Raw genomic sequence first — 14,505 nt, forward strand, 5'->3', positions numbered from 1 at the left:
AGATGTGTAGAAGAGTAGAGTATATAAGAGTAAAATTTTCAGATTATTGTATTTTAACGAACTTAATTTGAAATTGTTTTTATATTATAAGACAATATTACCACATGTTTGGTAAAATGAAATATTGTATATCTTCCTTCTCAGTACGTTGTCCACCAGGCACATTTTATGATACATTCTCACAGAAGTGCCTACCCTGCAGTGTCGGAACATATCAAAACCAAGAGGGTCAGTTCTCATGTGTTACCTGCCCTACAGGGACAAGTACAGCTGGTTCTAATGCTTTCAGCCCACACCATTGTCAAGGTAATCTATTTCATCAACATTTTTTTAATCACTTCTCCCTGCTATAACACAAAATACACAGAACCTGAGATTTTTTAGTACATGCGTATGGTTATCCTAACCTGTCTGTGTACGAAGTATTTTCGTGTTATACCCACTAACTCCAAATTTAAAGCCTTGCAAATGTTCGTAAGAACTTAATTTTTAAAAATAATAAAATATGCACAATCAGTAAAATACATTCATGTGGATCGCAAATAAATATGGTATAGTTTTTTTTTATATAGTCCAATTTATACCAACTCGGGAAGGAGTGAACCTTGCTTACCAATATGTGGCTCACTCCCTTAATTGAAGCTTCAGTACAGTTGTTCCTAACCTATCGAAAAATAATCAGAACATCAACATCAACACATCGTTCTTGGTGATTTCTAGCAACAACAGCTAACGAATCTGAAAGAGCTGCGCTCCAACAACTTAAAACTAACGCAACAATCAGGACCTAAGAAGTGGTATCTATGTTGTAGCGCCATCTACTTTCGACCCTTCGTCAAAGGTCTTTTAATAATAAGATTGCAAGATACGCTATCTTTAGTTAACGATCTTTGATGTCAAAGTTGAGTAAAGGTAATCACTTTTGTGGGAGGGCGCCCTACACTGCGTTACTACAGAATTTGCATGCAGAAATCGCAGAGAACTCTGTCTTGTTATCTTTGCTGTTTGAGTATACTCCGACAAATAATGGGAGTGTCAGTGGTTTGTGACCTACAAAATGCTAGGAAACTTTCCATTTGCGTCGGACGCAGGCATTTCTCTTGGGCCTACCATAATTCCGATTGTTAAGTAGTCTTGCGTTATGTAAAAACAAATAATAACCATATCATCTTCATATTGTATTTGAATGATAGGTTTCTGATCTATAAACGTTCATATCGGCATACCAGGGAGGACTGCATTCACTCCTCTCTATACGACTATGCTGTCAGGAGCTCGAGACTATACGTGTTATTAACTTGTGTTCTAAATTAGGTTAATATTTTACACATCTTCAGTGAATTATCGTCTCTGAATACTATGAATTTCTAATTTGTAATGCATTTTTATAAAATCCAATGAATATAGTGTGTGGAACACTATTAATATGGAATCTAAAGGTTGTAGAATCCTCTAAATAGAATGTGAATTGATTTTATAATAATTATGATATTGTTGTCATTAGCAACTTGTAGACCTGGGAACTATTCGTACATTGGACTTCAACCTTGTAACAGATGCTCTCTTGGCACGTACCAGACACGGTACAACAGCCGGTTCTGCACACGGTGTCCAAATGATGTTAAAACACATAACGTGGGATCTTCATCAATACGAGAATGCATTGGTACAGTCCTTGATTTTTATAAGATAGATCTACAAATTTAATTCAGATTGATTGATTTGTTTGTTGATAGCGTGATTAATAATGGATTGACTGATCACTTTATTGACCTAGTAATTATTTGTTATTCATTATTTGATTGATAGAATATAAATACCATCATAAGTAATACGTTGTTGCGTAATAAACCAAGGAGAGATTTATTGCTATAAATTTTGCCTTTACTGCACTTAAATAAACGAGTACCATTTAACTTTTAACAGATAACTTTGAATAATCGGTGCATCCACGTATGTATTTCTGTCATAAACTAAAAACAATTATACATGGCTGTTTAATATAACTCAACAAGCACTTTACTATTCTCTTAGGTTGTGCTTTAACTAAATATGAAACAATTCTTTATTGTTTGAGTGGGATTTTTAAGATGACTACAAAATTCTGGACTGGTGTTTAAGTCTCAGTAATATCATACAGTTTTACTCCCTTATTTTTTGTATTTTGGTTTGAACATCATTTACAATGCTTTACCTCTTACAGGTTTTGAGACTTACTCAACACCAAGTCCAAGTGAAATTCCAACACGTGCTGCGAAACCAACAGACCAAGGTGGTGGTCAAATCACCATTAACCCAGATTCGCATCCCACTGTAGTCATTACGACGGAAACGATCAATGATACCGGGCCTGCTACTTTTAAAAGCAATCAGTCTTCGATGTTGATTGTTATTGTCATTGCTGCTGCAGTCGTTTTAATAATCATATTTCTTATTTTAGCCTGTGTTATTAAAAGAAGGTAATTCCCACATGCAAGGTGGGGCCATTTCAGTTCTTTTAACATTAAAGCCCATTCCTGGCAAAATTTCACTAAAAAAAAAAGGACTTCTTTTTTTAAAAATGCATATGCATTATTCTAATTTTTATAAACCATGGAAAAATATTGGCATAATTTTTAGTTTTACGCAAAAGGACAAAAACAACTTATGAGAAATAGAGACTATTTCTCATAGGAGATTACTATTTTCTCGACGACGACTTCATTACTAAGCAAATTCAGAGGTTGTAGATCGCATCCGCTGGAATATTCTCAAGTTTTTGTACTTCGCATCTTCCTCACGGCAGTCGATCGAGTAGGCCTGAGATATGTTTGTTTAATTGTCAAAATCTTGGTCATTTTTTTTATTTGAAATAATTCCAATGAAATATTATACCTCACAATTGTCAGTACTAGCAACGGAAAATATCATGTCGGCCGTTTTTATGTCTGATAATAGAACCTAAATCGAGGTAAGCTTGCCCTACCCTAGCAGTGTTAGATAGGCTAATGTTTCCGGTGCCTACTATATTTCTTCGCAGATCTATCGCAAAATCAAACATAAACAATTCATTTGCGTTTAATTTTTGTGTTTCACACAGAAAAAATAAAGAAAAAAATTCAGTCTTATTTAACATTTTTTCATGTTGAGAAATATCTAAATTCAGGTAACTAGCAATTTCGTATTGTATTTATAAATCTTTGTAACATATATATTGCTACTTGCCTTAAATAACCCTATTGAGTATACTGAGGTATTTGATGCAATCAACCGAGCTAAATTAAAAAGGCTGCTGGTATTGATGGCATTATTACAGAACTCCTTAAAAACGATACACTAGCAAATTTGGTTCATGCCATGTTTCAAAATTATTTTGCTTGTGGTCTCTGCCCATCTAGATGGAAGCTCGGTTTAATTAACCCAATCCCAAAATCTGGAAATAATGATCCAAGAATACCGATGAGCTACAGAGGTATTACACTTTTTTCAGCAGTATGTAAAATTTATTGTGATGTGATTTGGTTATACAGAATAGAAATCTTTGTAAAAAAAGATACTTTCGCATGCTTTATTGATACAAAGAAAGCATTTGATCGTGTAATTGCCTTTGGTATAAACTACGAAGTATTGGTATACATGGGAATTTCTACAATTGTATTAAAAGTTTATATAATGATGTTAAGTGTGCCATCAGGGTGAATGATCATATGCCAAGTTGGTTTGACGTTAAATTAGGCGTAAAACAGAGTTGATTCTTATCACCCATACTTTTTAATATTTTTATAAATTGCATAGTAAACGAATAAAGCAATTAAACTGGCATTCCCTTACATTACATAAAAATGGACATTATTAATGTATGCTGATGTCATTGTGGTACTTGCCGAAAATGAAAGCTCTCTTCTTCAAAATATGTTAGATGCTGTTTCAAACTGGTCTAAAAGGTGGCGCATTAGCCTAAATGAAACTAAGACACAAATTGTCCATTTTCGCAGGAAAAATCGTCAAAAAACTAATAAACCGTTTAATTGCTGTAATTTTGACATTGAAATTGTTAATGGTTATAGGTACCTCGGCATTTGGTCTGATGAATTCTTAGATCCTTATGTACTGTACCTGCCAGCAATCTGGCTGCGTCTGCATCTCGTGCACTTGGTGTTGTTATTAGTAAAGATAAGGCTCTGGGAGGTATCAACTTTATTTCATTAACAAAACTATTTGAGTCTCTTGTTAGCCCGATCTTGGATTATGGTAGTGGTGTTTGGGGTATATATGAGAAGTTTTTTAAATAACTTTTTTTACCGTGCATGCCGTTTTTCCTTTGGTTTGGGAAATATACTCTAAATAATGACGCTATGCTTGGTAACTTGGGATGGGATCCTCTAATAGTGCATCAGGTGCAGTCTATAACTAGATTGTGGAGTCGTTTTTCAAAACTAGATGAAAACCGGTATCCAAGTAAAGCCTTTCATTGGTCCCAACCTTTAGCGAATAACAATGTAATAAACTGGTGTCGTAAAGTTAAATTGCTGTTCTCCAAAATGGATTGTGAACAAATTCTAAATGATGCAGAACCAACAAATACTCATAATTTGGTAAGTCAAGCTCATAGCGCAGTTAAATTGTTTGTAGAAAACTGTTGGAAAGAAGCCATTTTTAGTGATCGCAGAAAGAATCCAAATTCGCGCAATAAGCTGCGCACTTTAATCGTTCATTTAAATCCATTTATGGCACAGCTAGTTAAGTAACCACTTTCATGAAAAAATGTAATAGGCGAGCGTTAGCCCTCTTTAGGTCAGGTTGCACCCCGATTGCATTGAAATATGGCGCTATAACAATATACCGGCTGATGATGGAAAATGCAGTCTGTGCAAATTCAACGGCATAGAAATTGAATTACACTGAATGTCCAATATACAATGATATCAGATCCCACTTGTACGATTATATTGTTCAAATCAACCCATCCTTTGCAAATTTAACCTCTAATGACAAATTCAATTTTTTAATGAGTGATGGCAACCACTGTTATAGGGTAGCTAAATTTGTCTACGGCAGTCTAATGCGTTTAATTAAATAAAATTTACAAAATGTTTATATATTTTGTTTTTAAACATTTTCAATCATGTTTTTTGCATGTTTTTTAAAAAATGTCCTTTGTTTCACTCATAAGCCAGAATTGGCTGGTCTCTGTTTTAATTTGAGAGTGTGAAACAAATAAATAAAGAACTAACTGACTGTATAAAAATCAGATTTTTCTTTACAACTGAAATGTTGCCGGGAATGGGGTTTTAATATTACAATACCAAAAACATCAAAATTAATAGTACAGTAGTTAAATTGTTTTTAATATTGGTGTTATTGTAAATGCAATGCCAGGAAAATGCACATATTTTAAAAACACTTGGATGTTTTTTTTTCCTAAGCAGTAAGTAATTTTTACATTTATTATTTGTTTATGTGTTTGCATTAATCATCAAATAGTAAATTAGCTGTAGATTACTATAAACGTTGTATCATAATTTTTGAGTTTTGGTTCTTGCAGAAGAAAGGGCACATTTAAACCGAAGCGTCTCAGTGAAAACACACAACCTGTTAGCAACATGTTTCAGGAACTAGGGGAAATGCAGACGCTATGTTTTGAGAATAAGACATATGATGCTGACAATGGTGAGTTTAATATTTTAATTGTATTCGTCGTTAATAAATTGTTAGGGAAACCTCAGGTAACACAGTAACTACAAGTGTTAAGGCCAACTCAGACAGCGTCGTACAACGCAGCCCGACGCGATTTGTTGTCGCGTCGGGTCTGTGTGAGTTAAACGCAGACGCGATGGTGTGCGTCGGGGGCAGTCGCGTCGTGGAATATTAAACATGTTAAATATTTCTCACGACGGCTTAAGACTGTCCCCGACGATAAATCGGGTCGGGCTGCGTCGGCCGATGCTGTCTGAGTTGGCCTTTAGGAGTCGTACAAACAGCATCATATCTCAGTTAGAATCGGTAATTTACAATGTGTGCATAGAGAACTTGTGAAACCCTTCTTGGTAGCCTCAGTGTGTGCCCATGGCCCTTGGAGATCTCTAGGCCCTTCAAGCATGCAACTATTCTCATGGTGCTGTTATTTACTTCACGTTTGGTGTCTTCATATTACTAATCTTCATAACTGTTTCTTTGTGTTAATTCGTCTTTTAGATGTGATCTTCAATTTTGTAAGTTATTTCCCATAATTTGCTTTCTTGTCCCCTTTAGTAAAGTTGCGATAGGCTGTATTCATATTTCAGTTTCTCAACATTTTGGACACCTCACCTATCAACGTATAAGCATTTTGATATTTGTTTAATGTTTGTTTATTATTATATCCTCCAGGAGATTATGTTTTTAGTCGTGTAAGTTTGTGTGTGTGTGTTTTCGTGTGGCTTTTTTGTTTATTAAATTGCAGGCAGTACTAGATATAACCTAATGAAGAAATGATTAAAAACAAGATATCTCAAAAACTAATCAACTGATATAAATGAAACTTTCGTGAAAGTTTAACGTAGTTACAAAGAAAGAAATTGTCAAGTGTTGTTCACGATCCAAATTCGGGGGTGAACTCGAGGGTCATTTAAATGGTTAAGGTCGTGCACAGATCTGCACAGATCTTAAATGGAAGATACAGGGAATGTTGGGTATGACCCAAGGATGAGGTATTACATTTTGGTGACCCGGAATAGGGTGTGGATATAAGAACCATTTAAAGGAAAAGGTATCAGACCAGATATTTTAAAAAATAATCGACCTATCTGTATGAAACTTTTGAGAAAGTTTAAGCAACTTACAAGGATGAAAGGATTAAGTGTTTGTGACGATCCAAATTTGGGTGTGCATTTGAGGGTCATTTAAAATCCGAAGGTCCCAGACCTAAATATCTCTAAAAGTGATCAATGAAGAAATGTTTAAATTTTGGTGACCATCCGGAGTAGTGTGGACATGAGGACTATTTAAATGAAAACGTCCCAGACCAGATATTTTTTAAAAACTAATCAACTGATATATGAATGAAACTTTCGTGAAAGCTCAACCAAGGTACAAGGAAGAAATTATGAAGTGTTGGTGACGATCCAATTCAGGTGTGACTTAAATATCTCAAAAATGAATCAATGGATAAAAATGACAATTGGCAGAATAGTGTTTCATGGATTAATAAAGAAGTGTGTCAATTTTGGTCACGATCCGAAGTAGGGTGTGGATATGAGGACCATTTAAAGAATAAGTTACCGTATTACTGTAGGCAGAAACAATAGTTAAATGATGAATATTTAAATTAGTGTGTAATTACAGTAAAGGTGTACAGTGGTTTAAATCTACTAACTTCACTTTTTCGGAACTTATTGGGAATATTTTTAATTCATCTTTACATTTAAACAAGTTACGCTAAAAACGAAATCCTCATATTTCTATTTCCAAACTTTTTCCATTTCCACACCGATACATTGCATGTATTTTGTTTGTCACCTATAAGAGTAAAACTTGCCGGTTAGTTGGCAGGTGTACAACTGATACAATAACTGGCGTCCAAAAACTTAAGTGATTACATTTTAGTGTCGATTATGAAAGCAAAATGTCGCAGATCAGATATCTCAAAGACTAAACTCATCTAGATTAAACTTCCGTTTTAGTGTAATTTAGTAGATTGTGGTTGGGGATTGAAAAGTAGGAACATATTTTTGAGGAATTTTTTATAGAAAGATATTGGCGGTGGGCGGAGATATGCTCTCTACAGAGTGTTGTTGTTGTTGTTGTTGTTGTTGTTGTTGTTGTCGTCGTCGTCGCCGTCATCGTAGTCGTAATTGTTGTTGAAAACGACGTTATGGGGAAAATAACATGACGTTAAGGGGAAAATAATACAAAAGATATTCCCTTTAAGTACGCATATTATCATCATCATCATCATCGTCGTCGTCGTCATCGTCGTCGATGTCATCGTCATTGTCGTCGTCATTATGATGATGTTTGTGTTTTAACTTAGATTTGTATACCAGTCTGTTGTTGGATTGGAATAGATAAATAGAAAAAATATGGTGAAAGATCTTATTCAGTTGCTGCTCCGGTGGAGTGAAATGCCTTGAACACAAATCTTCATCTGTGGGAGATTAAACAAATATACTTACCTCACATTTCCCGTTCCATTTTAATATCTTCGAACTATCTACTACCGTTTTTTTGTTTGTGTCTGTTTTGCTTATTTTTTTCCTTTATAAGTATTGATTTCTTTCTCTGTTTCTGTGCTTTAACTACTTTCCGCATAGACACAAACGTATTATGTGAATATAGATTTATTAAGGAGGATGGGATTGGCTCAATCTTAGAATTTTAGTCAAAATTTATATCAAGTTAGCAATTCAGTTAATTATTTTATTTACTTTATTATGAATAATTTTAACTGACAGTTTTATATAAACTTTGTGTTTTCTAATAGATAAAAACATGGAAGATGAATTTGGCTATGGTATGCTAGAAGAAGAGAACACATCCACTGGAAAATCACTCACAACATTTAAAGTTGATGAAAACGATGATCTTTTAGGTACTTTGTAATTAACATATTGTACATCTTAACTGTATTCTAAACTGCATTGACGGCATTGTACTTTCGTCTGATTCAATAATTTTATATTAACGTAGGGTGGTGTGGTTAGTTCTGATGTGTAAACATCAGAAATTGGAACAAATTTCTTGGATATTAATTTGGTGAGTTATAAGCACTAGGCTTATAATGTTTGTAGGTGTAATTTTATTTTAAATAGGCTTAAATTCAATCGAATTTAATATTGAGTCTTTTAATGAGTTTAATTTAAAAATGGTTATTAAGTCCCGGCCTGAGTTTATAACCATTAATGTAAAATATAACTATCTTGTTCTCACATTTCACTATCACTGTTATTGTTCAATTATGTCGTTAACTTTATATATTGATTTTAATTTAATACCTTTTTAATGATGAACAAATTATGTATGTTAATTTGCAAGTATGCTTTAGTTGTTTATGTAGGAATATAAATTTTACTTTTAACTGTTAATAACATATGTTTATAAGTGTCTAAAATTTGTGAATTTTAATACATATATTTTAAATATTTATATTATTTTTATATAATTTAATTATTGTTTATTTCGATAACAATAAATGCCATTATTATTAATTTTTTATTTATTTCAATATTAGTCAATTGTTATCAATGAAATTGTCATTTTTAAAATTTTTATCATAATCATTAGGCCTATTCATAATTATTACGAACTGTATATATATATTCATATTTTTGTAAGCAAATCATTTGTTATGCTTCTTGATACTTTATAAAAAACATTTTTAATGAACATGATATTAATTTGGGTAAAACAAAGTTAATGTTATGTTATTATATTAAGAACAACTAATTTTTTATTGTACATTTTGCAATCTGAAGATTATTATCAAAGCTTAATAAATGACTGAGATGACTTTTATAATTGTTTTGTTCCTAATGTAGTAATGATGGAAATTTATAGCGAACGAGGGGCAACTCAGTGGCGGTAGTTTAATGGTGGAAGGAATAGATTTTTAGTATTTAATGAAGCAACAGAAAAACAATGTTTAATGTGGGTAGGAAGCAGATTCAAAAGTGTTGGTGCTGCAGTAATTTATGTCAAATATTTCGAAATGTATTATAAGGATTAGAGAGCAAGCTTATATAATTATGATGCTTCCAAGAACATACAGTAAATGTGTTAAAGTAGGTGAATGTAGATTTTTAAAGATTAAGCAATTGGAAAGTAAATATCATAACCTTAACTTAGGCCTATATATATTTTTGATACATGAATGAATGAGAGCTCCGAAAAAGTTATACAAGCTATTGTGATTCAATATTTCGAACTTTATTCTTCTATTTATTTACTCTCCTAAGACATGTGTTTGACTGTGTGCATTTATTTTATTTTGATTCCGCCACATACTTGCATTCTAATGAAAGCTATGGCTATAAAAGAAAGTACAACCGTAGAAGGAAAAGCCAAGAATGTAAAACAATGAAATAAGATGAAAAGAAAGAAGGAAAATAAAAATAGAATGAAAACGAAAAGCTAAGAAATGTAAGAAAAAAAAAAGAATAAAAGAAAAGAAGGAAAGAAAAAGAAAGAAAGGATGGAAAGGAAAAGATCAGTGAATCGAAAAGAAAGAAAATGAAAGTTAAACAAAAGAAAGAAGGACATGAATAAAATGAAAAGAAAGGGAAGAGGGGGAAAAGGAAAAGGAGAAGAAAGATAAAAAATGGTAAGGAATGAATAGAAAGAAAACGAAAAGGAAAGAAAAGAAAAGAAAGAAATGAAAAGAAAGAAAAGAATATAAAGGAAACGAAAAGAAAGGAAAAGAAAGAATATAAAAGGAAAATGAAAGAAAGATTAAAAAAAACGAAAGGAAAAGAAAAGGAAACGAAAAGAAAGGAATAAGATAAGAAAGAAAAGAAATGAAAAGAAACGTAAAGAAAACGAAAAGCTAGAAGAATCACAGGGTATTAAAACAAAATTAATGGAAGTCTGTTACCAAGAAGGAATCAAAAGTTTGGTGGGGAGGGGGGGAAATATTTTGTTGTAACTAGTAACCGTTTGTTTGTATTAATGCAATTACGGCGGGACAACTATTGGATGCACACATTTAAATATCGTCTAAAAAGAGATAGTCTTAACTTAAATAGGTAAAGTATGGTATGGTATGTAAATAGGGTGAGAAGACACAACATTGAATAGACATTGCACCTATGAGATGGCCAGATATCATTTTCAATTGATGGCTAAATAAAATAATAATAATAATAATAATAATATTAATAATAATAATAATAATTAGTTCATTTTCAGGGATGTAGTAGCTTAGAAGAGTACAGTACAGTACTAAATTTAATTATTTCTTAATGAAAATTTAGTTTATCACCCAAAACACAAAATACTCTTTAAATTTATATAATAAGCCTACTGGGTTATATTTCGATACTTGGCGAATGTATGATAGGCGTAACTCTTCAACAGTACATACTGTAAATAGCCTACTCTTTACAACATCGGTTAAAGAAACCCCTAACCAAATATCGTAATAGTTTAGAGCGAATACTTTGATTCAGTAAACCCGGGTCCTCCAGTATGCATGAATCCCAACTAGATGATTGACGTTATTGAAAACATTAAAGAAGTAACAAATCTTTATAACAATGTTATACACATACTATTATTTTATGGTTAAACTTTTGTGAACTGACCATATAGGCAAGGTATTGTCGTCCTCACATTTATATAATATGGGCATGATGATGATGTCATATTATCATACACATAGGGTTTGATAGTGTGGAAAGAACGAAAGTAAAAATAAAACGTACATACATTACATCTCATTTCCCCCTGCCTATACCTATAAGGTACCGTACTCGCGCGAATAAGCGCCCGGGCGCTTAAAATATTTTTTTGCACTTTCTGAGGGGCGCTTATGAAAACAGAGTGGAAAGGGTGCTTATGGAAGTAGATGAAAATCGAGGGGTTCTTATGGGAAATTATTTTAATTAAAAATTCAAGAGGCACTTTTTGAATGAAAAAAAGATTATATAAGGACATTACGAATGTTGGTTAGAAAAGATAATCGTCCAGAGAATATGGCTCATAACAAGAATGCGTGAATATTTACATAACAGCAAAATAGCAGATGCAATTAGTGATGGGTAGTGGTTAGCTTGTTGGCCATCGGCCGATTGAGATTAGCAGGATGGCAGGATCATTGTATTTTTCTTGAAAACTCAGATGAGAATGTGCTTAAGGTCGAAAAAAGAAAAAGAGGAGTAGGACTAGACATAGACAAATATGTAAAAAGATGAAAGTTGGAAATATACAATGATCGGAGCTCTCATCTGTCCAAGAGAAATATCCTTATTTTGATATTTACTGAAGAAGAATGTGTTTCCACTCTGCAGCTCAAATCATGCCAACAACCACAGTCCCAGGATTGATTGGATTATTGACTTGCTAAAAAGAAAATCTTATTAGAAGGGGCGCTTAAGGAAATTTTCACGTTAGGAGGGGCGGTTATTCGAGAGGGGCGCTTATTCGCGTGAGTACGCTAAGTATTGTTTATACGAGTTGAAGTACAGAAACGAAGTGTGGAATTTTAGTAATAATCTTACGCATTTTGTGGTAATAACGATCAGACGATCGCAGTTCAAATAGAAAAAACTCTTTAAATCTATATAATAAACATTATATAAACATCTATATAAACATTTTTTTTACTCCAGTCCAATTCGATTAGATTGAACTTGGAATGATTAAACATGGCTGATAAGAATATATGAATAAATGCATTGTCATTATATCCAATGTACCATAAAATTTGATATTTTTAAGATAAATAATTTATTTACAAAAATTCATGGACATTAATCAAATTTATACTGGTTTACTACGTAAATTATAGACCACAGTCGTGTCGTCACGATGCCAGATGGCGCTCTCTGTTGTCAACAGACGTAGGTTACCGTTCATTACACCTGAATGACTACATAGGCTTTCTGAAATAGGCATTTTAAAATCTAATATTTTACACTCAAAATTTACTAAAAACACAAAAGCCCGCATTTTATTAGTTATCGAACACACATTTAATCATCAATTAAAATTTACAAAGAAAAAGTAAGACACAACATCTTAATAATTACTTGAGTAATTGGGATCAATGGTTTGCTAGTGGCGGAAATGGCGTCGGGCTGAACTCATTTTGCAACGATAGCAACGGAGTAGTATCACGTGGTATCGTGACGTAACACTGTAGTACTCTATAGAAACACAGTACTAGTTAACTTTAACGCCTATGAAAGCAACATAATATATTATAATCGTTGATACTAGTTAATATTGCGAATGTATTACTTAAAATCCAAAAATTAAAAGACAACAGTAGGGAGCACTGTGTAGAGCTTGATTACCGAGTATTCCTGATATCATGTGCTACAATTTGAACGATAGCCTCGAGTAATAATTACCATCAAGTATTTACAGGAATTTTTAGATATATATTACAAAATACTACATAAATATTATTTAAAATAATTCCATAAAATGTAAAAAAGAGCAACATATGTCAGAAAAATTATTCAATACATTTTTAATTGGCCATGTGTATTGACGCATTTTTTTTATCATAAAAAAACATTGATATAAAAATATTATTATATTACTATTTATCAACTTTAATAAGGACAACCTTCCATTTAGTGATTTGACTACTTGGTACTCCCAAGTTACAATGGTTGTTAGAACATTACGCCTAGAATGTATAATATAAATAAAATATTGGAGCTGTCTATTATTATAGGGATTGGTTAAACATAAATTCAAAATATGTAAATTAAACTTTGTAAAGAATATTTCTATGATAAAGAAGTAAATAATGATAATGTAAGCCTGTTCTGTAATTCCATAAAATTTGGGAAAGAGCAAAATGTCAGAAAAATTGTATAATACATTTTAACTCGCCATGTATTTTGATGCATGCTTCAATCAAAAGGAAAGCATTAATATAATACAGTAATATTATTATACAGGTATTACTATTTTTATTTTGTCTATATTATTATTATTATATTATATATATATTGTTTTTTTTATTTTAAATATATATATATATATATGTATATATACACTACATATAAACATATACATTTATATATAAACATATATATATATATAAATATATATATATATATATATATATTAAAATCGTAATGGTACTGGGTTCTACAGGAGTTCGTGCTTTGAACAGGTCATTCCATTTATTTAAGCCTTTAGTATTAAATAGAGCTATCTTAGTTTTAAAACTAAGATATCTCTTTTAATAGAGATATCTTAGTGGTAATTAGAGATATCTTAGTTATTGAATAGAGGTATCTTAGGTTTAAGTAGAGATCTTATATTTTTAAATAGAGATATCTCTTTTATTATAGATATCTTAGTTAATTAGTGATTTCATTATCATGATCAAGTCTAAAATTATCTTACAAAATAAACAAAAATGAACAGTGTACTGTAAAACAGTCGTGTTTGAAGAAAGCATTGCTGTAATAATTTTTATAAGTAATAATATGATTGTTATTGGAATTTTAAAATAAAAAAATGAATAGGTTTATTATGTATAATACATAAAAGTATTATAAAAAATCATTATCTCTCCCTCTGTCTCTCCCCCCTCTCTTTGCTTTACATGTATCATTTTAAACTCTATCATAGCAACTTAAAATTGAAAAAAAAAATCATTATTCAAAATATATACAAGGCAGGTGGATTGTAAACTATACTATAAAACATTAGGCCTTTACCAATTTTTATGAGTATTATTAACATTATAAACTTAATGTTAGCATTATAAACATAATATCTTAATACTAAAAACTTGAAGAAAAACTTCTTTATTTTGAATATAAATAAGGCCAGCTAATTATAAACTATAAAAATTGAACATAATTA

General features: G+C 31.8%; 1 protein-coding gene across 1 annotated transcript in view; it reads left to right on the top strand.

Annotated features, from left to right (window-relative positions):
- LOC117123239 (sushi, von Willebrand factor type A, EGF and pentraxin domain-containing protein 1-like) overlaps positions 1-9,091 on the top strand; it is a gene marked incomplete in the record, with an annotated part of 54,326 nt that extends 45,235 nt beyond the window's left edge. The window contains 5 exon segments of the mRNA XM_033269085.1: positions 145-306; positions 1,505-1,666; positions 2,204-2,459; positions 5,525-5,649; positions 8,441-9,091. Of these exon segments, the coding sequence (XP_033124976.1) occupies positions 145-306; positions 1,505-1,666; positions 2,204-2,459; positions 5,525-5,649; positions 8,441-8,559 (824 nt within the window).
- Between the last annotated feature and the right edge of the window lie 5,414 nt (positions 9,092-14,505).

The sequence above is a fragment of the Anneissia japonica genome, unplaced genomic scaffold (assembly GCF_011630105.1).
Source record: "Anneissia japonica isolate Jap-2015-1 unplaced genomic scaffold, ASM1163010v1 scaffold639_len268944_cov154, whole genome shotgun sequence".
Lineage (NCBI taxonomy): Eukaryota > Metazoa > Echinodermata > Crinoidea > Comatulida > Comatulidae > Anneissia > Anneissia japonica.